Raw genomic sequence first — 26,151 nt, 5'->3', positions numbered from 1 at the left:
TATCCCTGAAGGCCAGAAGAGGACACCAGATCTTATTACACATGGTCGTGAGCCACCATGTGGTTGCTAGGAATTGAACTCAGAACCTCTGGAAGAGCAGCCAGTACTCTTAACCACTGAGCCGTCTCTCAGCCCCATGAAAAATAATTTTTAAAGAGTTTCCTCTAATAGATGCTTTTAGCTTTGCTTTTCACAAGATGAGAAATTGTTGACTGTCAGGAGGTTTTGGATGTTTACAGTTGGTGTACAATTGGGGAGGAGTGGTGGGTATTATGGAGGAGTCCTGATGCCGCCTCCTCACTCAGCCTTATGAGCTGTCCCTCAGAACCAGTGCTGGTCCACGGAGCTCTGGGACAGCTCATCCTCACAGTCTCCATCCTGGAGGGGACAAGACACAAGTGCAGATGCTGCCTCAGAGGTGCTGTCTCCTTGCCTCAAGGCTTGCATCCAATGCTGACTTAATGATGAGGTTTGCACACAGGCCAAGAGGATCTTTTCAGACCCTGGTCAGTTCTAAAGCTGATCTGGATTTTGGTCTTCCAGAATTCTCCTATTTTTCTAGATCCTTCTGTCTCCAAGGGAATAGAGTATGCCTTTCTATGTATTCAAAATACCAGTAGTGTTCAGCATTCCAAAGAGCTGGTTTATCCTAGGCGCTCCTAGAAAACGATGCGTATTTACCCATATAATATTAGTCCCAGCCAGTGACTTTTTTTTTTTTTTAAGAAAAAAAAATGTGGTATCAAAGATTGAGCCCAGGGCCTCATATGTTTGGCAAGCCTCCACCACTGAGCCATGTATCTCCAGACCCATCTCCCATTTCTTAAATATGTAGCATATTACCAGGTATCATACCAGGAGAGAGAGGCACAGTAACAAAGATGTTGCCTTTAAGGAGTATTCATTCTGGCAGGGGAAGTGCCAGATCATCAGAAAATCTGCTGAGGTATACTAGTTGCTGTTAGTACAGCAAACCAATAAGGAGCATCAATGTTATACTTATTGCCTGGCTTAAACTGCCTTCCATCACTTGCTGGCTACATTGCTTGGCCTCTCTGTGCCTTGATTTCCTTATGTGTAAACAGAGGATAATGAGCTCTCGCTTAAGGGTATGATGGGATTAGACGGATAGGATACAATATGTGGAATGGCACCTCACATTCATGGACTGTTAATAAATGCTGGCTTTGGCAGGCCCAGAGGTGACACAAAGAATAAGTCTGACTTGAGTCCAGAGAATTTTCTGTTTTTCCTTGTATATCTACCTGACTTGTCTCTAGTGAAGAATAAACAACATGCTACTTTCTTTCACACTGACTTGCCTGTAGTTTGCGGGCCTTCACAGAGCACAGGCTCCTTGGTGCCTTGCCCTGGTTCCCTGGGGTTAAGAACCCTTGAGGCTTAGGACACTGTCCTACTGCTGCTTTTGATTTCCTATTTCATTCTAGCTTCCAAACTGAACTGTATCTTATTGGTTTCCAGGCCTTTCTCTGCCCCCTGGTGGTTCTGGCTCAGCCTGACTGGTATTAGTCTTGCTGGTGCTTTAGGGGTCAAATTTGTTGGCCTCTTTATCATCCTGCAAGTGGGATTGAACACCATTTCAGACCTTTGGCAGCTGTTTGGGGACCTCAGTCTTTCACTGGTAAGAACTCAAGTGCTTGTGGATATCTTTGTTCCACAGTGCCTGTGCTTCTGCTGTGGGTGGAGGGAGTGTGCCCTGTGCCCTGTGTTGTGGGCCGTGCCAGACTGGACAGGCACAGCTTTCCTCTGTAGACATCAGGATATCAGGGAGTGGGCCTGGCTGAGGGGCTGGAGTGGTGTAGAGAGAGTAAGTAAAGTAACTACCTTGCAATTCTCCTATTGTTGCCCCTTCCCATCTCCCTTAATTTATTTGAAGTTGCCCAGCCAGAGGATTCTGTCCAGCTGGACTCGTGCCAGGCCCACCAAGGGCATAAGAGCTTAGGTCAGATGAGTGGGATGACTCATCTTCTGGAATTCACAATTTCTTTTCCTGATCCAGGGCTTCCATAATTGGATGACAGTTAAATGCTGTTAGGATTTTTTCTTTATGACATTAGTAATCAAGGGCTGAGTCAGTGCCAGGCACTGTACAGAATGGTTTGCTTTCATTATCTCATCATTAAAATCCTATGTGGGGGTCATAACCACTCACTGATTTTACAAGTGAAGAATTTGAAAGCTAGAGAGATAACTTTGCAAAGGACCTACAGGTATTAGAGGTAGGAAGAGGGCAGTCTATGACTCCAGCTTTGGTTAGGCAAGCTCCAGGACTCACCTACCGAATTTCCAACCTGTTTATTCATTCAGAAATTATATAGAGGCCATTTACTAAGTGCAGAATATTGGGAATATGTTGGTGACTATTACATGATCCCTGCCCTCTGGAATCTATTGTGGGGGCGGGGGAGGCTGGGGGAGAGGAGGAGAGGCCTATTATAGTATAGTCTTCCTTTGACAGCAGAGGGGAGGCCCCAAAGCTTAGGTACTCCACGGAGGACTGTGAGGGAGTTGAGGTTAAGGCCAGCAACAGTTGGCCATGCGATAAGGGCCCGGCACAGTCAGTACAGTTCTTTGAGCTGGAGGCCACTGTTAAACAATAGTCTCACCTTGTCAGTGGTCATGCGTGCAGAGAAGTGGCCCATGTTATCCCCCTGCAGTGCGTGCGTGCGTGCGTGCGTGCGTGCGTGCGTGCGTGCGTGTGTGTGTGTTGAAGGATAATATAGAAAGGCCTAGGTTTTTCCACCCATTATTCTTTCCAATGTGACTCATATTATACATACAATGGAGTTTCTTATGCCAGCACCTGTGGTGGCTTTTGTTTGCAGGTGACTGTGGGGAAGCACCTGACTGCGCGAATCCTGTGCCTCATAGTGCTGCCTTTGGTGCTCTATGTGACCATTTTTGCTGTTCATGTCATGGTGCTGAATAAAAGGTACAGTCAGAACCTTTCCAGCCTCTTACTTCCGGTCTTTCTCTGGCACCTAAGCCTATGTGTGGGCCATGTGAGGTTAGGATGAGGGGAGGAACTTTTTCCTGCCCCCATGTTCTCTCTTCTTCATATCCCAAGGCTCAGAACACCCAGCACCCAGCCTTGAAGGAGGTGGAAATTCCCTGATAGCCGAAATGTCCCTATCTCCATCAGAGGCTTTTCACTTTAGTGAGGATGGGTACCAGGGTTGCAGTGGGACTAGAGGTACTGATAACCAGGACACCAACAGCAACATCTCATTGAACAAGTAGCCACTAAGTGCTGAGAACTGGGTTTATTAGCATTATGCATAATCTCATTTAACTGTCATTATTGGTGAGTTCTTTTGGCTTTTTAAAATATCTATTTATAAATGAAGAACCAAGGCTATATAAGGGACATTGCCTAAGTCACCCAAGGTAGTAAGTGGCAGAAGTGAAATTTGGACTGTAGTTCCTCCAACTCTATCATCCATGTTTGTTTCATGAAGTCACACCTTTTAAATTATCTAAGGGATTCTGGGAAATGACAGCTTTTATTCTCTCAGCTTGACTCTTCTGTTTCTCCTTCCCCACAGTGGTCCTGGTGATGGCTTCTTCAGCTCTGCCTTTCAAGCCCGGCTTTCAGGGAACAGCCTTCACAATGCTTCTATCCCTGAATGTGAGTGTGCTAGGCAGAGTTTTCCTGGGAGTTGAAATGAAAAAAGCGAGTTTGAAGCTTGTTTTTTTTTTTTTTTTTTTTTTTTTTGCCTATATATAGCAGACTGGGAGAAAACCCAGCATTACAGTATCAGTACTCAAGTCAGTTACTATAGTACTCAAAATAGCTTCTCCTTTGTACTATCAAAGCTGTCTCTGTAAGAAGGCCATTTCAAGAGAATCTGGTCATAGAGAAAGGCTGTGGTAGCCTTCTGATAGTCTTATGCATATTCACAGGTAGTAATTAGCAGGTATTCTCCCTCCAGGGATAGTCTGATGTGAAGGACCGCCATTTGTGTGTTAAGTACAGAAAAGGGAAATGCAGAACCAGGCATAGTGGCAAAGGCAAGCAGAGCTCTGTGAGTTCGAGGCCAGCCTGGTCTATATAGACCCTATCTCAAAATAATAATAGCAATAAATAATAGTAATAATAATATAAAATGAAAGAAAGAAAAATGAGGGGTGGAATACAGTGCTGGGGATTAAAGCACGTGCCAAGTCAGTGCTAGGAGGCAGTTCAAGGGGATCCCATACACATGCATACAAAGATTTGCCTTCAAGTTGGGCCTGCAAGAATGAGTGGAAAGAGCAAGAGGTCATATTAGGCAAGAAGGGATGGCATGATCAAAGCCAAGGGCAGGGGAAAACTCAAGGTACAGGCTATGATCAGAGCCTGGAATTTTAAGTTAAAAAAGAGAGTTAGGACCTAGATGATAAGGGTGTGAGATGCTGGAGTAAGCTGTTGGAGACTGCATGGAGGTTTCTGAGCAGGCAGGCAGGCAGCTAGGAGTGCAGTGCCTTGTAGTAAAAGTTAGCACAGCTGGAAGGAAGTATAAGGTGTCAAGGAAGGTGGGGCATCTATTAGGAAGTCATTGCCAGGCTGTACCTGAGGATCTCTAAGAATCAGGGACAGCCAAGAGCATATCTAAGAGGGACCAGGCAAGGGAGAAAAAAGGTGTCTCTGAGGTCCGGAGTGCAGGAATGCCATTTTGCTCTTTCAGTACATCTAATAACAGGAACACAGTGGGCTCCACAGACTGGGAAGGGAATGAGAGCTAGGAAAGCAAGAGAAAGCACTGGTTTGGAGGGACACTAATGTGGAGGTAGTCCTTAGAGAGGGAGCTTTGGACTGGAATTTGTTCAGAGGTAAGGTAATTGACGCTGTGGTACTGACTGCATGAGAACTGGAAAGAGGAACAAAACAGGTTACTAGAGAATGCAGGAGGAAGGAATGAGAACTGTGGAGGAGCGGCCTGTGAGGGAGTGTGGAGTCTGAAGCAAGGTGGTCAGTGCTGGGAATGTAGGGAGCTCTCTCTTGAGTTGCTTCCATTGATGTGAGAAGGCAACAGGAACTCCAGCTTTAGGCAAGCCTGGGCCCCATGATCACTCAGGATTTGCAAGGCTTGTGGTGTGCAGCCACCACCCACCTACCTTCAAGACAGGGGCGGCCTGTCATCTGTCTATTGCCTCTTTTCCTCTAGACCTGGCATACGGCTCTGTAATCACTGTGAAGAATCTCCGGATGGCCATTGGCTACTTACACTCCCATAGGCACCTCTACCCTGAAGGCATTGGTGCACGCCAGCAGCAGGTGGGTAACCTTTCCTGATCTTGGTTGCAGCCACACTGAGCTTGTGACTGAACCTGCCGTTCACTTTCTTGCTTGTCATCCTTAATTCACCTATTTTCTCTTGATTGAAACATTCTCCTCAGCCGGGCGATGGTGGCGCACGCCTTTAATCCCAGCACTTGGGAGGCAGAGGCAGGCGGATCTCTGTGAGTTTGAGACCAGCCTGGTCTACAAGAGCTAGTTCCAGGACAGGCTCCAAAGCCACAGAGAAACCCTGTCTCGAAAAACCAAAAAAAAAAAAAAAAAAGAAAAGAAACATTCTCCTTGCTCCTTCTCTTCCTTCCTTTGGCTAACCTTGCTTCTTTAGGTTTCAGCTCAGAGGTTCCTCTGTCCATCTCATGATCCCCCTCTGCCCCAATTGGTTCCCCTCCCCCTTTTACCAGAGGCTTTCTCGGCATTCTGCCTGCCTCTGGGGAACCCAATTTATAAGGCATCATGAGAATCCTTTTGCCTGATCCTGGAAGTCTTAAGTGCCTAGCACAGTTCATCACCCTGGAGGGTGACGAGGAAAGATAATAGTTATGACTACAGACCTGGGAACTAGACTGGATTCCTTGGGTTTGAATCCGTATAGGTTTGACTTTGTACAAATGTCTTAATCATTCTGTGGCTTAATCTCCTGATCATAGTGGGAAATAAATGATGTTCCTCTCCACTGTAGGGGTGTTCAGAAGATAGAATGAGATAACATCTATAAAGGGCACCTATGGAAGGTGTCCATGTTAGGGAGTGGCTGTGGGAGTCCCCTCTGTGTGCTGGGATTACCATTAATGAATAAAGAAACTGCTTTGGACCTATAGCAAGGCAGAACTTAGGGAAAGCTAGGCTGAATGCTGGGAGAAAGATAGTGGTGACAGAGAGAAGTTATGGAGCTGCCACCAGAGATAGACATGCTGAAACATTGCTGGTAAGCCACTGCCACATGGCGATATACAGATTAATAGAAATGGGTTAAATTAATATAAGAGTTAGCCAATAAGAAGCTAGAGCTAATGGACCAAGCAGTGATTTAATTAATACAGTTTCTGTGTGATTATTTCAGGCCTAAGCTAGCTGGGTGGTCGGGAACCAACAAGTGGCTCTCTCCTCTAACAGGGAGTGGCTGTGCTGTGGTGGAAGGTGCCTGAGAGGGAGAACAGGGGAGTGGAGAGGTTGGTGGGCCCGGACTCTGTTCTGGGGAGGCAGGAAAGTGATGAAGTGATGAGGTCTGATTAGATGGAAGTTTATAAAGTAACACTGGTTAGGAGGCAGGGACAGTGCTGGAACTGAGTCAGGAAACACCTCCCAGGTATCACTGGAGGGCCTGGTAATGGACTGGAGATCAGGAAGAGCTGTGTGTGGTTCTGTAGTCAAGATGGCAAAGTATATATGTAATAATGTTATTTAATCATGATCCAATAGGGAGGAATGGCTTTGAAGCTGGGAGCAGAACTTTCCTTATATGTTAGGTTTGGGACTTATCTCAGAAGAGAGATCTGAGTATAACATGTAGGTGTTAACACAAAGTGGGTGGCTAATATTGCCCAGGAAGACTGCAGGGAGGAAGGGCCGGTGAGGGGACCCTACATTTAAGGGGGTGTTCAAGGCTGCTCAGAGTGGAACTAAAAGAGACTGAGAGTGAAGGAGTGAGTGGGGAGGTTGGAGAAGACATGGAGGAGTGGGGAGTGAGGTCTCTGAAAGGGGATGGCATCAGTTCAGTAGGCCTGTGACCAACACGTTGGTTTTGGTGCAGAGGGAAAGTCAGTAGTCTCAGATGCAGTGATGTGCAGGTGAGAGTGGAGTAGTGGGGAGGGGGAAGCTGTGGGCCAGGCTGTTCATCTAAGATGCTCCCAAGTGAGGCTTCTCCAAAGAATGGCTGAGAGCTTCATTTTGCCAAATTTTACTTCTTCAAACACATTAGCAACATTTCTTTTTAGTCCTGCTAGAAAGCTGAATCTGGGTATTGGGTTTGCAGCATTGCTTTCTCATGTTTGGTTATCGCTTATCTTCAGCCCAATGTTTCTCAGTCCTGGCTGCACTTTAGAGTTAACTGAGCTTTAAAAATTTGACTTGTAGACTCTTCTTCTGAGATTCTGATTTAATGGATCTAGGGTGGGTCTAAAGGATTGTTCGCTTTCCCTTTGGTTTAAGTTCTTTAGGTCATGTTAATGTAAAGCCAGGACAGAAAGCCTCAGTGGCTATTCCATGAGGACGCCTTGCTGCCGCTGTCACATAGAGGATAGTAAAGTGGCAGATGTGTGGCCATGCTGCAGGAGAGGAAGGTTAAGTTCTGAAGACACTGCTCAGCTGGCACTGTGTGTCTGGAGCCCATGGCTGCAGGTGTGAGGCTGATGATAAAGAAACAATTTTCCTGGGAGAATTTTGATAATGGCTCTTCTAAAAACAGAAACCATTCCCTCCATACATGCACAAGACCTACCAAACCCTGACATCTGTGAACAAGTCCCAGGTAGATAGATTGGACCTAGCTTTGCATCATTTGTATAAATCAACATGTTTTAGTCTTTTTGTTTGTTCGTTTGTTTTTGTTTTTTTGTAGATAGGGTTTCTCTGTAGCTTTGGAGCCTGTCCTGGAACTAGCTCTTGTAGACCAGGCTGGCCTTGAACTCACAGAGATCCACCTGCCTCTGCCTCCCTAGTACTGGAATTAAAGGGGTGCGCCACCACTGCCCAGCTATGTTTTAGTCCTTTATATATCATTGTTTTTTTTTTCTGAGAAACAAAGAAAAACCTCTCAAATAGCTCAAATTCAGCTGTAGTACATGCAGAGTGATTTTTTTTTCCATAAGTGCTAATTTCAACTTTTTTTTGCAAGTAAATTAATCAGATGGCCAATTGAAGTTATGAAAACTCAGAAGAAATGTGTGTATTCCTTTTGTTTTGGTACATGTTTACATGTCTGGCAAAGGTGTATATTTTTAGTCTCTCTCCTTGCTCCCCAAACTATAAGTCATGTCATCTTGAGCAAATGACCTAGCCTGTGTTTTTCTACTGTTGGGGGAATCGCACCTGCACACAGAACTGTGGTAGTGACTGAGCAGGGCAGGACTGGTCTGGTGCTCAGAATAGTGCCTGGGGACTCATGGTAGCCAGTGAGTGGGAGCATTTCATGAACCTTTTTGCAAGCTGCTTTAAAAAAATGCTCCACAGCATTTTAATGGTGTATAATATTCTATTGCATGTATACAGTATCAAGACAGGGTTTCTCTGAGAAGCCTTGACTATCCTGGAACTCACTCTGTAGACCAGGTTGGCCTCGAACTGAAAGATCCTCCTGCCTCTGCCTCCTGAGTGCTGGGATTAAAGGTGTGCCACCACTGCCCAGCTTTAACTAGCCCTCTAAATAGATGTTCATACTGTGTTCAGGTTTTTACTAGTAGACATATCGCTGCATTATAGACATTCACATGAGTGCACACACAATTTTTAATTTTTTTAAATTAAAACACAAAAAAATCAGTTTATAGCTATGGATTAAAACTCTAGGATAAGATATTTATGGAGCATTTTAGTGTTATTTACTCACATAGTAGAAAAAATAATAGCCTTTTTTGTAAGTGTCCATGCATGTGGGCACACAGGTGTGCATGTGGAGGCCAGAGGTCAGTGCCTTCCATAGCCACTGTCCACCTTAGTTTCTGAGAAAGTCTCTCTCGCTGATCCTGGGCTTACAGGTTTAGTTAAACTGGCTGACCAGCGAGGCCCAGGTATTGTCTACTTCCCCAGTGATAGGATTCTGAGAACACTAGCTTTTTCTTACTTGTGTGCTGAGGATCAAACACAAGGGTGTTTGTGTAGCAGGCACCTACCAGTTGAGGAGTCTCCCCAGACTGTTGGGTTTTTTTTATGATTTGTTTTTTTATTTTATGTGCTTTACTGTTTTGCCTGCATGTGTGTGTGTGAGAGTGTTGGATCCCCTGGAGCCAGAGTTACAGACAATTGTGAGCCTGCATGTGTGTGTGTGTGTAAGAGTGTTGGATCCCCTGGAACCAGAGTCACAGACAGTTATGAGCTGCCATGTGGGTGCTGGGAATCGAATTGGGATTCTTTGGAAGAACAGCCAGTTCTTAACCCTGAGCCATCTCTCCAGCCCCCAGACATTGTCTTAATCACTTTTTTAATATACTAAATCTCCTGCTTTTGGTGCTGGAGACTGTTAACACACAGTGTAATGGTCCTCTCTTAAGGCAGCTGAAACTTTATTGACAAGATACAAAAAGAAAGAGATAAATCAAAAAGTTCTTGAGGGGTAGGGCCTTTAAATTCTGAAAAATGGAGAAAATCTCATTCAGAAGTGCGGCTTCTGAGCTTCATTGGGAACTGTGGCCTCCAGAGTTAGGGCTGGGGATCCTGAAAGATGCTCAGGTGGTGTCAGTTTGCTGGGGACTGTGCTTGGCCAGCTGTGCTGATCATGATTGTTACCTCCCCCACTTCTGCCCTCTGCCTAGGTTACCACCTATTTGCATAAAGACTACAACAACCTGTGGATTATCAAGAAACATAACACAAACACAGGTAATGTGGCAGAGACTGAGATTCTTGTGCTGTTGTTCACTGAGTCCCCTCACTTTTCTCATGACACTAGGCTCCTGAACACCTTTGGTGACCTTTTGAACACTGTTGAACTCCTGTTGTGTTCCAGACACATTGGAAGCATAGAGGATGAGCAGTGAGTGAAACAGAGCAGGGCCAGGGCTCAGATTTCATCCAGGAAGAGGTTATGTAAGCTTATCCCAAGGACTATCAGGTAGCCCTAACTGGGGGACCTGGGAGTTGCTTTCACTTCCAAACCCTGCACACCCCAGCTGTAGTCCTGATATGATAGAGTGCCCTTTTTGATTCTGGGCTGGTTGAGTTACTTGATAATTCAAGCGTCTGTCAGTCCATGTGTGTACACACACACACTAGCTGGACTTTCTGGTTTTAGGACTAAGCAAGAGGTATTTTAGGGTCTTCCTTTCCTTGGAAGGCAACTAGCTACCTGTGGACAGCTTTCTGTTGTGTCTGTAAGAGGACAATTATCACCTGAGTCCGTGGGAGACTGAGTTTGAGGGAGACTGGCTGTGCCTCTAAGTCATTCAAATTTGCCTGCTTTCCATTGTGGCTTCTAAGCTGAGACGGCTGCATTTCACCTAAGCAGCTAGGGTTTTCTGGGAACTTGGTGTTCTTGTTGGTTGTAAAGGCCCTTCACTCTAATCCATACCAAATAAAACTTCCTTCCCTGTTTATAAGGCAGCATAGCAGCGGGTGTCTCTGCAGGTGAATCTCACAGCCAGTAATTTGCATTAGCAAATTTAGCTTTCCCGACCTTGATTGTTTATAGAGTCCTGGCATCTTACTGTTGGAGACAGACTTTTACAAGTATGCCTCTGCCCTGCCATGACGGCTTCCCGCTGCTTTTCTATGCAGCTACCTTTCCAGGTCGTGACCAGTTCTGACTTCTAGAAGCCTGGAGAGGAGTTCTTTTCTTTCAGCATTTCATTATCATTTTTTTCATCTCGTGCTTAGGAAGTCTATTAGCAGAGATACAATTTGATTTTGAAAAAAGCTGGGCAGTTGTGTGGACTTAATTTTGTAGAGGCTGTATTACTCACTAAGGGTGTTTCCACTCTTTAGCCTCCCACCTGAAGTTTCAGTGGAGGCCTCAGTGGTTCAGACAGAGATCGTGTTGCCAGCTTGCGTAGTGGCCAGTCTAGCCCCACTTCTCACCACTCCTCACGCCATCATTTGTTCCCACATCTTTTATGTGTGTGGACTCTTTGCTGCACGGATTCTCCTTCCTATGAGTCTTTGGTATGTGTCCCTTTATCCCGCTGTTCACTTGTCAGAATTCCCTCCTCCTCAAGAGTCTTCCGAGCAGTACTTCTGGGACGCTTTTTCTAATCCTCTGAGGAGACTGGAGAACCTAGTGCTTTGGTCTCCCCGCACATTGTTAGTCTGTCAGCACATACCACATGGCACTGTAGCCGTTTCCCACAGGCCTCCAGCTCTCTCCAGTTTAGAATGTGAGTGACAGACTTGATATCCACACTGTTTCTTTTTGGCAGATCCCCTAGATCCTTCATTCCCAGTGGAGTTTGTCAGACATGGAGACATCGTTCGACTAGAACACAAAGAGTAAGTGAGCTGCTGCTGTTGAAATGGAATGGTAGGGCAGTGGGCTGTGTGGAGTAAGAAATCCATGCATGGTATAGGGGTGTATAGTGAGCTAGTCTTTGCTTGCTGATTTTGGCTCTGAGGAGACATGACCTTTAAGAATGCCTTTCAGTGTCCATTCTCTGGTCAATTCGATTGGGTGAGAATAAGATAGATGACTGCTGCAATTTTTGAGCCAAATTTGAAGCAAGCTTTATTAAATACTGGCCAGGACGGTGGACAGTGGCCAGGTCCATACCTGGGATTCCCAGAGAATGGCCGTGAATTATGTTAGTCTGGTGCTTACAAAGGTAAAACCCACAAGGCTATGAACTTCCCACCTTTGTTCAATTCAGGGCAAGTTTACATTCTGACGTAATTCCTGCTCACGTACCTCCTACCTATGTACCTCCCACCTATGTGTGATCAAACACATCCTGTGCAGTTGGGGCCACCAACCTTGTTTGCAGAAGTGAAAACATGTGGATTGTTGTCCTACATAAACAACAGCCCCCAGCATTCCAGGAAGTTATCTGTCTTTGGGAAAGTAGGGCTTACAGGTTAGAGTGTTGGCGGAGGCTGCTTGTTCTTTTCCCAGAAGCCCAGACCCAAACAATTACACAGAAACTATATTAATTTCAACACAGTTTGGCCAATAGCTTAAGCATATTGTTAGCTAGCTCATATCTTAGATTAACTCATTTCTATTATTTTATATTTTACCACAAGGCTTGTGGTTTACCGGTAAGGTTTTGGCTGGTGGCTTGCGTCTATTTCTCCTCCATCAGCTACATGGCTTCTCCCTGGCTCTGCCCTCTCTCTCTCTGAGAGAGAGAGAGAGAGAGAGAGAGAGAGAGAGAGAGAGAGAGAGAGAAAACTTACAGTCTGGCTATAGTCTATTAAGCCCTTGGCCAAAACCAGCCTCTTTCTTAACCAATGGCATTCATAGCATACAGTGGGAATCCCACATCACCTCCCCTTTTCTGTCTAATTAGAAAGGAAGGCTTTAACTTTTGAAGAATAACTATCCATCTGAAATCTCTATACATCTAGAAAACCTAACTAACATGACTACAAGCTTGACTATTATAGATGACTATCTATTAACCTGTATTTCTTAACTATACATTACATTTTAAAATGAGCTGCACAAACACAATACCTTAATCAAGAGCAGAAATATACATATAACAAAATTGACCTTAAATTTATATCAATAAACCAAGATTCATACCAATGCAAAGTATTTATCTTTATAGTATTAGAGGTATTTTTGTTTTATAGTTCTCTTTAAAGCACAGTAATTTAAACTTAAAACCTAACTTTAGCTCTCACCCGCCTCCAGGAAAGGATAGTTTGATACCCAGAGCTGTGTTTTGGGTAGATAGTTTTAGGGAATGTAAACATCTGTCTCTGAGACTGACACACTGATCTGTCTCACTGTGTGTTCATTGGATTGAATGGGAACACCAGTCTGACTCAAAAACTGCTTAAAAGCATGAAAAAGCTTTTAGAATTTTAAAGTTATTTAGCTCAAAATCCAAGAGAAAGAAGGAATTCAGAGAAAAGCGAAGCATTGAGGCCACATTTTCCCTCATCCTGTTGTAGAAACAGTATGCCTTGCCAGTGAGAGATCACTCCTCACATCTAGAGACTAAAGAAGGAAAAGCTCTTCACGAGCATTTGTCTGGCTCTGACTCCTGCTCAAAGAGCAGCCAACATTGAATAGAAGATTTTAATTACTTATGTACACCATAGGCTTATCCATTCCAAATACACTGTCATCATTAAATCTCTGTTAGTCTTAACCTAACAGAGTTAAACTTTGAACAATTTAAACAGAGATGCAAGTCAGTTTTACTATTTCAAGTTTCTTCTGGGGTTTTCTGTTTGTTTGTTTTTTGGTTTTTTTTGTTGTTGTTGTTTTGTTTTGTTTTGTTTTGTTTTGTTTTGTTTTTTTTGAGACAGGGTTTCTCTGTATAGCCTTGAACTTACTCTGTAGACCAGACTGGCCTCAAACTCAGAGAACTCAGAGATCTGCCTGCCACAGCTTCCCAAATTCTGCGATTAAAGGCATGTGTTACCATCATCAGGCCTTGAGTTTTGGTGTTTTGTTTTGACTACCTATTGAGAGAAGTTTCTTTAAAAAAAATTTTTTTTAATTTATTTTTGTTTTGTGAATGTGTACATGAGCCCCAGTGTGATGGGAAGTCAGACAACTTGCAGGAGTTTGTTCTTTCCTTCCACCATGTGAGAGGCCCCCAGGCATCAACCTCAGGTTCAGGTTCTCAGACTTGGCAGCAGGTACCGTTACGAATGAGCCACCTCACTGGCCTAAGAGGAGTTTTCAAGTCAAAGTTTTTGGCTCCTCCAAAGTGACGATTTAGTACTAAGTGACCCTTCCCCAAGACTTGGAACCCAGAAGATTTTAGGTTAAGTGTATATATACTTTACTCACTGTACTTTAGGAAAAATGACTTTGTAGGAGTAGATTGTTGGCACTTCCCAAGAAGTAACCTCCAACTGACACTCCTGGCCCTGAAGCTCACATTCGTGTCACTTAGGTGGGCTCAGCATCTTTCAGCCATGATTTAAATAAACATGAGCATAAACTGGTAATATCTCCTATGTACCTGGCTAAAAGCAAGCGTTAACCCTGCTTTTGGAAAGACACTGGAATCTCTTCCTATAGTTTTTCAACGACAGTTAATGATGCACAAAGATAGATTATTCAAGGAAAAAGCACAATGGCCAAAAATAGACCAAAGCAGTCATTAGCAGAAACAGCCTCAAAAGATTTATATACTGGAATTACCAGATAAAAGGCTTTGGAATACAGGAGAAACAGGGATAGAGAATGCATGTATGTATGTGTGTATAGAAATCGGTACATTTTTCTAGTTATTTGGATTTTAGATACTCTAGATTCCTACTACTAAGTAAATCTGATTTGTTCCTAATAAATAATATTTAATTTTTGTAAATTCCCCATAATTGTGTCATGAACATTTATTACTCATGAATAAAAGCAAGAGTTGTTATAAAAAGCTAAGAACATCAAAACTAAATTTAATCCTCTCCTCATTTCTTGCGAATCCCCATTTTAAAAAAAGTTGGTGAGAATGGAAAGTAAATGGGAACAGGGAAGTTTGCCTGACTTAAGTGTATTCATCTCAATTGCTTGTTTCTTCTCCCCAGACTTGCCTCTTTAGTCAGGAAAAGCTAAAACTTCAAAGCTCCTAACCCTGTGAAGGTTGATCCCCCCCCCCCCCCCCCTTCCTGCTGCTCAGTACTCCTTTCTCTGTCCTTTCTCTGTCTTTCTCACCTTGTGCTCCTCTCTTCTCCAGTCCTCAAACTAGTTCTTAGGAGTGGATAGATACCACTTTTCTTGGTGTGTTGGGATTAATAGTTCAGATTCTAATTTTTCTAATCCTAATAGATGACTGCATATTCTTAATAAAAAGAAGCAGCATGAACGTCTCTTTCCTTTAGATAATGGTTCTTCTTTAACTTCTAGAACTACTCGGAACCTGCACAGCCACTATCATGAGGCTCCCCTGACCCGGAAGCACTATCAGGTCACTGGCTATGGCATAGTAAGTAAGAAACTGGGATGTGAGCAGAGTGTATCTAAAAAGTTGTGAATCTTGGTCCAGGGCCATGCAGTAGGAGTCATCCTGCCCAGAATTCTAGAATGTTCTAAGAATTTGGAGGCTGCACATAGATGAGTTTCTTTTTTGTAGTTGGTTTTTTTTTTTGTTTTGTTTTTGAGACATTGCCTCACTATGTAGCCTTGACTGGTCTGAAAATTACCCTTTAGACCAGGCTGGCCTCAAACTCACAGAGATCCATCTGCTTCTGTCTCCCGAGTGCTGGGACTAAAGCTGTGTGCCATCACGCCTGGCCAGCTTATAGACTTCTTTAACATGTTATAACTGCTTAGCTCTGTTTGCTATGAGAAAAGCAGCTTATAAACTCTATTTTGTCTCTATCCCTCTTCTTGTAAAGTAACTATGTACTTTATATAGCCTAATACCTAATAAATGTCAAATAGGAATACCATGTGGATTTCTTAAATGTCATACTGGAAGACTGGCAGGATGGGTTCAAATGACACTAAAAGTACTTGCCACGCAAGCTTGGTGACCTGAGTTCAACCTCTAGAACCCACATAAAGGTGGGAGGAGAGAACTAACTCCACAAAATTGCCCTTTGTTGTCCACATGTATACAATGGCATGTTCCTCCCCTTCCTGGTCATGCACACATAAACACAATAATACACTCAAAAAAGCCAGATCCCAAATTCTTATAGTTTTATTTTACAGGTTTTTCCCCTGCCATACAGAGGGCTGTTGCCAACATAGCTTTGTATTTTGCTATATCAGGGACATGCAGTTAATAGACTATGAGTTCTTGTGTCCTGAGATAACTGAAGCAGAGCAGCTGGTGAAAACTGTTGAGATTTATCCGTCACTCTCTCTTCTAAGGCCTTTGGGGCATTAATCAAGAGTGTGGATTCCATAAAGTGAATTCCCTTGGCCTCTTTGTATTTCCTGAGCCCATATCATACTACAGCCAAGACAATGAACTCCCTGTTTTCCCATGGCCCTCTTCTGAGGAGAATTAAATACAGCCATCTTCATTTCCAAGGTGCAGTGTCAGGACCTAACTGGCTTGCATGAGAGTATGCAGATGTCTAAAATAGTGGACACAGATGCCCTAGATCTTCTTATTTGCTTGGAGTGAGGTTTTGATTATGATTTGTGGGCAAAATCAGCTGTCTAGAACTTAACACTCTGGTCCTATAAAGTTAGCATTTCCGTTTCTCACTTCCAGATTCATATACATATCCTGTGTATGTATGTGTATGTATTCATACCCTGTGTACACACACACACACACACACACAAACATTTTATATATATATATATTTTGAACTTTATGGACAAAGTCATTTGATTTCAAATAAACATTATTGTAAAAACTAAATTTTTTTAAACTGTTTTTTTTTACATCTATTGTGCTATTCAAATACTTTATCATCTTACATGATTTCTTCAAAATCTGTTATCGAAGGTACATATATGAAAGCTTTTAAAATTTTTATAGTTTATTAATTCTTATTTTATGTGCATTGTTGTTTTGCCTACATGTATGTATATATGAGGGTGTCAGATCTTAGAGTTACAGACAGTTGTTCTGTGTCATATGGGTACTGGGAATTGAACCCCGGGTACTCTGGAAGAGCACTCAGTGTTCTTAACCGCTGAATCATCTTGCCAGTCCAAAAAGCTTTTTTTAAAAAATATACATATAACTAGAAACAAAGGGACTTTTCAGCTTTATTATTATTATTTTGGTTTTTTGAGACAGAGTTTCTCTGTAGCTTTGGAGTCTGTCCTGGAACTAGCTCTTGTATACTAGGCTGGCCTCGAACTCACAAAGATCTGCCTGCCTCTGCCTCCCGAGTGCTGGGATTAAAGGCGTGCGCCACCATCGTCTGGCCTCAGCTTTATTATAATGTGGCATAAAAAGTTTACTCAGCAGAACTAATTTCCCTACTATTTGGGAGAGAGAAATCGCCATTTTTTTTTGTACAAGCAATGCTAGTCTTTTAAACATTAAGAGCATAACTGTTTGAGAAATGACTAAGCAATAATTCTACATCTTCCCTAAAATCATCTGGTTTTTTACATATGTGTACAGCTTTACATGTGTGCACAGCTTTAACGAATTAAAACCCAAGAGAAATGCTCAGAACTCGCACCCAGAAGCCAGCTGAGAGCTCAGTGAAGTCGGGAGGAGAGCTTCCCAGTCAGGGTGTCGGCAGCCAGCACTGCAGTTCCCTCTTCCCTGTATCTTAAACACAAAACCAGTCACTAAGAACTTAGTGCTGGACTATGGATCACATCCACACTATTTAAATTGGCTCACAGTGAAGCACACCGTAAAGACCAGCCAAATCAGTATTTACATTTATAAATCTCTGACGACGCCATGAGAAAGCTTCTGTCCCTTCACTAAACAAAATAGGGAACTACCTCTGATGGTGGTGGGATGAATTTACATTAAAAATACCTGTATTTACAGCTGCATTGATCCTTTATAAATAAAGAATATGAAAATCCAATTTCTTTAAAGGTATAAAAGTTGAGGTAGCCGGGCGGTGGTGGCGCACGCCTTTAATTCCAGCACTCGGGAGGCAGAGGCAGGCGAATCTCTGTGAGTTCGAGACCAGCCTGGTCTACAAGAGCTAGTTCCAGGACAGGGTCCAAAGCCACAGAGAAACCCGGTCTCAAAAAACCAAAAAAAAAGAAAAAAAAAAAAAGTTGAGGTGATGTTAGTCAACCACAGTGCTTCGAGTTGGAATAAAAACCTATTGGTGGCGCTCAGGAGGCAGAGGCAGGTGGGTCTCTGTGAGTTCGAGGCCAGACTGGTCTATAAGAGTTAGTTCCAGGACAGGCTCCAAAGCTACAGAGAAGCCCTGTCTCAAAAACCAAGCCTGTTGGTGCTTATTAATATGCCAGTAGTGAACTGCTTTCTCTTGGAGAAAATCCAACCGCAAGTATGAGCGTAAAATATGTAACAGGGAAAACTGCTCAAAATAATTCAAGTCAGCTTATCTGCGATGGATATTCTAATTATAAAGTACACCACAAATGAAACAAGGTTCCTGGTTCATTCTCAGGCCCAATCCCCCACCCAAAATGACATCTTATAGTCTCCAACTATTTGTCTTGCTTTACAATCCAAATTCAGAGATGTGCACGGGAGAATTTTCCATGGGATTACCTAACTGAAAAAGGAAAACTAAAAACATGTTCAAGTCAAAAAAATATATATTGGGTAAGCAAGCACTGAAATTATCTACTTGGAAGCAAATGGTAACTTCATCAGGGCACATGGCACTGCATGGTACCTGGACAGTTAGCATCTTCATCAGGCAAGTGAATAGGTGCAACATGAACTGATGCAGATTTTTTGTTGTAACTTTCCATTCCAAATGTATAAATGATTCAGAATCAAAAGTCAATGATTAGGAGAAAGTGGCAATGTAACAATTTTGCAAAAATCCTCCATCTTTAAGAGGGAATGACATCCTAACCTCCTCTCCCCAGAAGATGTCTCATAATTACAAAGCAGAAAAGCAGCCATCCACTAATGCAAAAGGCATTATAATTCAGGTGTGAGATTTCTAGATTAAACCAATATATTTCATAAGATGACTGTTGCAATTTTAAACACTGCCTTGAAGTACTGCTTTTCAGGCTTAATCCAAATGGTGACGACATTACTAAAGCTGCTAAGCAGGTGAGAAGAAGGGAAGCAGACCCACAGAACCTCTGCTGAGGTCGCTGACTATCTAACACCGCCTGTTCCAAATCCATGGCTAAAAACCAGACAACCTAAAACCACAGCTTTTCCTAGAGGCTCAATTCCCTAGAAGCCATTTTCAGAGTTTGTCCACAACACAGGACTGGATCTCAGAGGTTTTGTTTCTTGTTCTGTTTTGGAACCCGAGCCACCAGCTGTTTCCAAAGTTTTTTCTCTTTTGGGTTAGTTTCACGGAATTCATTCACTGTCCCATGTTGTCCTCAGTTATTTCTTCATTTGCAGGGGTTGCAGATTCTCCTTTTTCTAGTCTTTGCTGCATTTTACTTTCTGTCTGTAATTTTCTACAAACAACATACAGGTATGATTTGATTGTCAGCAATAAAATCCATGCTTTATAGCATGGAGATTCCACACTTTCATTACGTCTTTTTCTCCTTCATTCACATCATACCCTGACTTTTTGTAATAGGGAGTCCCAGGTAATATAGACATTTTGTCTATTTATTTATTATTTATAATAGTAAAGACATTTTGTCTCTAACATCATCTGACTTTTGTAATTTTTTTTCTTGGTTTATGTGGCAGAATGGGACAGGGGACTCAAATGATTTCTGGAAGATTGAAGTTGTAAACAGAAAATATGGGAACCGGATCAAGGTACTAAGAAGTCGAATTCGCTTCATCCATTTGGTCACAGGTTGTGTCCTGGGATCTTCAGGAAAGATTCTGCCCAGGTGGTGAGTCTCTGAGTCCTGATAGTATAATCTAGCTTACCCTTTTCTTTTCACACTCTACAAGGATCAACCAGAAGCTTCAATCACCCCGTGGTTAATGCTCACTTTACTTTTGCTTTTTTTGGTAGTAGATGGAAGAAGAAAAGGTATCAGGGATACTATAGTGCAAAGAACTTCAGTATAGCTTTGTATTTTATGCGCTTGAGGTTAAAACTCTAGGCCTATGTTTCTTTGTAAAGTAAAAATCATGTATGCTAAGCTACTGTTAGGATAGTTGTGGATAATGAAAGTGTAAGGTTGAAATTATGGCCACAGACTTGTAAACATAGAAGTTCCACAGATGTAAGAACAGTGGACATTGCTATACCTGGGGACATTGCAAGTCTTCAGGGACATTTGTGACTGTTTTTCTGGCAGGGGCTGGGAGCAGTTGGAAGTTACTTGCACTCCATACCTAAAAGAAACGTCTAACTCCATCTGGAACATAGAAGACCATATCAATCCCAAACGTGAGTTGAGGCCCTGGCTAGCTCTGAAGGAGGAAGCACACTATTTTTGCTTAGGAACACAAACCTTCATAGACCCTGATTTCATTTTATTGTTGCCATTTTTGCTTTCTTCCCCCACTGCTGTCTTTATAAGTGCTGTCTCTGTGGACACATAGCTCCTTTGTCTTCATGTCTATTTCTTCTAAATGCCTTATTCTGAAGTGACCAATGACCTCCTCCAAGACCATTTCAGCCCCCCAGCTTCTGTTCCTTCGATGCTTGTTGCAGATTGCTTCAGTTGCCCTGTGCCAAGCACCTCCTCTTCCTGTAACCAACCAGATCCTTCCCAGGAGGCCACAGCTGCACTGATTCCAAATTTCTGCTTCCAGGCACCTGTGATGTTCCACTTCAATGTCAGTTTCAATTCAAGTCTTTGGATTCATTTTCCCCCACCCCACCTGCTTGTGCTTGATTTCTGCATACTGGCCATTTCATTTTCCTTAGTACCTGATCTAGGCAAACCGTGGATTAACAGTTGAACAGTGCTTAATTAGGAGGAACCACATGGGTCTTGTTGGATATTTTGGTGATGAAGCAAATTTGGTTCCTAGTCTCGTACTAACAGGAGGCCAGCTTCTGGGCCAGTGCCACAGTGATGGGTGATGGGGTCAAGAACTGTCAGAACACCAAGAAGGGGGTCTTGTCTGTTTCCTCTGAAGCTCTCAGATTACCTAGTGAGTGCTTACCATAAGCTCAGTAAGTGACTCTGCACCGCTCCCTGTCTCAACTTGCTAGGAAGATTGCACTCGAGGTCTGGCAAGGGTGTCAGTACTGATGGCAGACTGTAAGGAAATAAATCTTTTCTCTTGTCATTTCCCCTAGTGCCAAACATCAGCCTGGACGTCCTGCAGCCCAGTTTTTCTGAGATCTTGTTGGAGTCCCACATGGTTATGATCCGGGTACTGTGAGCTCTCCTGTTCCTTCTGAATCTGTGGGTGTCCAAGAGCTCTTAGGGAGATATGCGCCACACATTTAGAGCACTGAGCAGTAGTCATGTTCTAGATCCTGCTTCCTTGCGGAAGATGCTGAATGTTTCACCCTCCATGGGCATGTCTGGTCTCAGGATGAGGTGGTCGCTTGATGAGGATAGTATCAGTGATTCTTGTGGTAGTTTCATTTCTATTGCTGTGACAAACACCTGATAAAACTTCTGTCTGAGTTAGTGTTTTATTGCTGTGAAGAGAGTCCATGACCATAGCAACTCTTATAAAGGAAAACATTTAATTGTTTTCCTGGCCTACAGGTTCAGAGGTTTAGTCCATTATCATCCTGGTGGGACATGGTAGCACGCAGGCAGGCATGGTTCTGGAGAAGATGAGAGTTCTATATTTGGATTGGCAGACATCAGGAAAAACAAGTGACACTGGGCCTATCTTGAGCATCTGGAAACCTCAAAGTCCACTCCCAGTGATGCACTTCCTCCAACAAGGCCACACCTACTCCCACAAGGCCACACCTCCTAATACTGCTACTCCCTATGAGCATTCAAACCATCGCAAGCCAATTAGGGGAGGGGAGGATTTATTTGGCTTAGAGTTCCTAGTTTACAGCCCATCATTGAGTGAAGTCAAGGGGAAGTAACTATTTCACAAGGCTCTACTTCTGACCATGGAGTGCATGTCACGGCCAGGGTACAGAAGGAACTATAGAGTGTATACTCAGCTTTTTTGGATAGTTAAGAACCACTTGCCTAGAAATGGTAACACTCACGGTAAACTGAGCCCTCCTACATCAATTAATAATCTAAATAATCTCCTGCAGACATACCCACAGACCAACAAGAGCTAGATAATTGGGTTGAGACTCTCTTCCAAGGTGATTATGGGTTGTAACAAATTGACAGTTGAAGGTAGCCAGCACACCAGTGAACATTTATGCAGCTCCCCCTACTCTGAGCATTGCATGTGTATTAACTACTTAATACTCATTACAGTCCCCTGAAGACAGTTGTCATTCCCACTGTACAGGAACCTTTCCAAGGGCACGCAGCTATATATAGGGTAGATCCAGGCTTCAGAGGTAGGCTAGTAGGCTTTCAGAGTCAACATCAATTACCATGACACTCTTACCTGAGTGACAGTGCTCCTGAAAGCCACACGTTACATTTCGTGAAATTAGAGTCATTTGGAATGTGTGTTCGGGTGTGTTTATATGCATCATAAAACCCTAACCATAAGCCCTAAACCATTCCTATTCCTGGACTGAAGCTGCTTAGTTTGGATGATTATTGTTTAAGGACTCCTGAGACTCATTTGCCCCTATTGTTGTTAGTAGCTGGCAGCAATCATAGCATCAAAAGTCTAAAGTAAGATGAGAGGGGAAATCTTTAAATGGAAATTTTTTTGCTCATGGGTGAAATTTGCCTGTGTAAGTGGGAGAGACTTTGCTACAGTTGATATCTGGTAGAAGACCCCCTTGCTCTTGAGGTAGGAACCTGAATCCTACAGGAATGATGTTCAGAACCACGTCTCAGGCCACAAAGGTAGCTGTCAGCTACTCACAGAGCTGCAAGGAGCTGTGGTAGTTGTTAGTATTCATCTCTGAGCCACTGTCAAGTAGACTTGCCTGGAAGTGATTATATAAACAGTCCTTAGAAAACATAGTTGACTTATTTCATCAGATTAAACTTTTAAAAATCCAGATTTTTGTCAGTTTTGCACATTGGAAGGTGATAAGTTGACATTACACAATCTCTGGGTCACTTCTTCTCTGACTCTGTGCTTGTAGCTGTCACTATGGCCTGATGACATAGCTGTTTTGAATATGTGTCTGTCATTCAGAGGACCAGTCTGGGTCTAAGTAGAATTTTGAGACTGAAGTGAGTGAGTGTAGAATTTCATTCCTTCTTCACCTAGAGGTGGAAACAAAGCAAAGGGTGTCCAAGAGCTCTCAGTCTACCAGAATTAGAGAGAAGTGAGAGACAGTGAATCTAAACTGTAGACATGCAGATATTGGTGTGTATGTTGTGTCTGTGTCTGTCTGTGAGTTAAGACCTTAGTGAAGAAAGCTCATAGCCTGGTTGGAACGAACTATCTAGATTTAGCTAACATACACGTATTCTATTGGGTAAGAATCTGCCTTTTTTCAACTTTTGTGTTATAGAGATGCTAGGTTGCTCTAAGTTGGGTGTAGTGAATAGGATTCCTGCTAAGGCCTGGTTTTGGACTAAATTGGATAGGTTTTAAGGGATTGGTTTCCCTCATTAATTACTCCTAGGACCAGAACATTTCATTTTTTATTCAAAGATCCTTTGGATAGTCATAGTGATCATGATGGTTTGAATAAGAATGACCCCCATAGGCTCATGTATTTGAATGCTTAGTCACCAGGGAGTGGCACTATTTGGAAAGATTAGAAGGATTAGGAAGTATGGCCTTACTGGAAGTAGACTTTGAGACTTTCTTTTCCTCCCTCCCTCCCTCCTTTCCTCCCTCCCTCCTTCCTTCCTTTCTTCCTTTCTTTCCAAGGCAGGGTTTCTGTGCATATCCCTGGCTGTTTTGAAACTCACTCTGTAGACCAAGCTGAACTCAGAGATCCAACTACCTCTGCCTCCTGAGTGCTGGGATTAAAAATAGGCATCAAAATACCAAATAATCTGATTAAAAAATGAATTATAGATCTAAGCAGAATTCTCAACAGAAGAAATTCAAATGGCCAAAAAACATTTAAGGAATTGCTCAACATCCTTAGCCATCAGGGAAATGCAAATCAAAATGACTCTGAGATACATCTTATACCCATCAGAATGGCTAAGATCAAGGACATTGATGACAGCTTACACTGGAGAGGATATAGAGTAAGGGGAACATTACTCCATTGCTGGTGGGAGTACAAACTTATTTAGCCACTTTGGAAATCAGTATGGCAGTTTCTCAGAAAATTGGGAAACATTTCCCAAGACCCAGCAATACCACTCTTGGGCATATAGCCAAAGGATGCACACTCATACCACAAGGACATTTGCTCCTATATGTTCATAGCAGCATTATTTGTAATAGCCAGAACCTGAAAACAACCTCGATGCCCCACACCCAAAGAATGGATAAAGAAAATGTGGTGCATTTACACAATGGAGTACTACTCAGTGATAAAAAAACTATGACATCTTGAAATTTGCAGGCAAATGGATAGAACTAGAAAAAAACCATCTTGAGTGAGGTAACCCAGACCCAGAAAGAGAAACACGGTATGTACCCACTCATAAGTGGATATTAGACATAAAGAAAAGGATAATAAGGCTACAGTCCACAACCCCTGAAAAGCTAGGTAGCAAGGAGGACTGTGAGAGAGACATGCTTGGATGCCCCTGGGAAGAGGAAATAGATAAGATCTCCTAAGTAAATTGGTAGGGGGGTATGCGTGAAGGGGAGCAGGGAGGAAAACATGAGGGAACAAGATGGCCGAGTTGGGGGATAGACAAAGAGGGAGAACAATGAATGAGATATATTGGTAGAGGGAGCCATTATGGGGTTAGGGAGAAAGCTGGTGCTAGGGAAACTCCCGGGAATTCACAAGGATGAGCCTAGCTGAGACTCCTAACAATAGTGGAGAGGGTGCCTGAACTAACCTTCCCCTGTAATCAGATTGGAGACTACCCTAATAACCACCATAGAACTTTTATTCATTGACTGATGGAAGCAGATGCAGAGATTCACAAAGCACTGGGCCGAGCTCCTGGAGTCCAGTCAAAGAGAGGGAGGAGGAATCATATGAGTAAAGGGGTCAAGATCAAGATGGAGAACCCACAGAGACAGCTGATCCAAGCTCATAGGAGCTCACTGACTTTGGACTGATAGCTGGGGAACCTGCATAGGACTGAGCTAGGACCTCTAAATCTGGATGACAGTTCTGTGGCTTGGGCAGTCTGTGGGACCACTGGCAGTGGGACCAGGATTTATCCCCCAGTGCATGAACTGGCTTTTTGGTGCCCATTCCCTATGAAGGGATACCTTGCTCAGCCTGGATACAGGGGGGGAGGGGCTTGGTCCTGCCTCAGCTTGATACGCCAGACTTTTTTGACTTCCCATGGGAGGTCTTACCCTTTCTGAGGGGTGGATGGGTGGTAGAGTGGGGGGAAGATGGGGGGAGGGAACATGAGGAGTGGAGGGAGGGGGAACTGTGGTTGGTATGTAAAATGAAAAAAAAAAAGACCTTTGAATTTTTTTTTTTTTTTAAAAAGCCCATGCCAGGCCCAAGTAGGCTCCCACAATACCTGTCTACCTAAGAATTAGGTCATGTTCCCTGCTATGATGATAGTGGACTAAGTTTCTGAAACAGTTAGCAAGCCCCCAGGTAGATGTTTTCTTTTATGAGAGTGTCTTTTCACAGAAGGAGAACAGTGACTATGGCAGTGACTTGGGGGTATATAGCTGGTCCTTTTGGGGCACACACACACCTCTAAATGGCACTTTTTCAGAGCAACCCATTGCCATGCTGAGACTGACAAACTAAACTGTTCTCAAGCCCTCGCTTTGTTTAATCAGTCAGGCTCCTTGGTAGGAGATCAGTAAATGTCACCTTCTGGATCTTTCTTGAATAACCAGAGCTCTCAGTTAAGGGTAGTTTTGCCTCTCTGGTGATATTTAGCAATATCGGAAGATGTTTTTGGCTAGCAGAGCTGAAGAATGGGGCCGGGGGGGGGGCTCTACTAGCTTTCCAGTGAGTAGTACCAGGTGCTAAGCACAGGACAGCCCCACAACAAAGTTGTCCAACCCAAAATGTCAGTGGTGGCAAAGCTGTGAGAGCTGACCTACACAGCAGCTGACTCCTTCCTAGTTTGTGCTGCCGATGAGATGGCTCCGGCCTGGGAGCTAGTATCCAGGATTCTGGCTGTGTTCCTTCCTGTTTTATTTTAGCTAAGACCAGGTTCTGCCATGAGAGACAAGTCACTGGATATTATCTGCTGGATTTCAGTCCTTCAGACTAAATTGAGTACTGGAAATGATTTCTCTCCCCGAAGAGATAGAGTCTCTTATCTCGGGCCGGGCGGTGGTGGCACGTGCCTTTAATCCCAGCACTCGGGAGGCAGAGGCAGGCGGATCTCTGTGAGTTCGAGGCCAGCCTGGTCTACAAGAGCTAGT

The 26,151-nt window shown here is 43.3% G+C and overlaps 1 protein-coding gene across 1 annotated transcript in view; it reads left to right on the top strand.

Annotated features, from left to right (window-relative positions):
* Nucleotides 1-26,151, top strand: part of Pomt2 (protein O-mannosyltransferase 2) — a 45,808-nt gene that overhangs the window by 14,051 nt on the left and 5,606 nt on the right. The window contains exons 6-15 of the mRNA XM_005343398.3: nt 1,483-1,642; nt 2,847-2,953; nt 3,567-3,649; nt 5,169-5,278; nt 9,766-9,832; nt 11,365-11,434; nt 14,970-15,048; nt 19,375-19,526; nt 19,941-20,032; nt 20,894-20,970. Of these exons, the coding sequence (XP_005343455.2) occupies nt 1,483-1,642; nt 2,847-2,953; nt 3,567-3,649; nt 5,169-5,278; nt 9,766-9,832; nt 11,365-11,434; nt 14,970-15,048; nt 19,375-19,526; nt 19,941-20,032; nt 20,894-20,970 (997 nt within the window). The remainder of the gene's footprint in view (nt 1-1,482; nt 1,643-2,846; nt 2,954-3,566; nt 3,650-5,168; nt 5,279-9,765; nt 9,833-11,364; nt 11,435-14,969; nt 15,049-19,374; nt 19,527-19,940; nt 20,033-20,893; nt 20,971-26,151) is intronic.

Source organism: Microtus ochrogaster, chromosome 1, assembly GCF_000317375.1.
Source record: "Microtus ochrogaster isolate Prairie Vole_2 chromosome 1, MicOch1.0, whole genome shotgun sequence".
Lineage (NCBI taxonomy): Eukaryota > Metazoa > Chordata > Mammalia > Rodentia > Cricetidae > Microtus > Microtus ochrogaster.
This window is presented reverse-complemented; position numbering and strand designations above follow the sequence as displayed.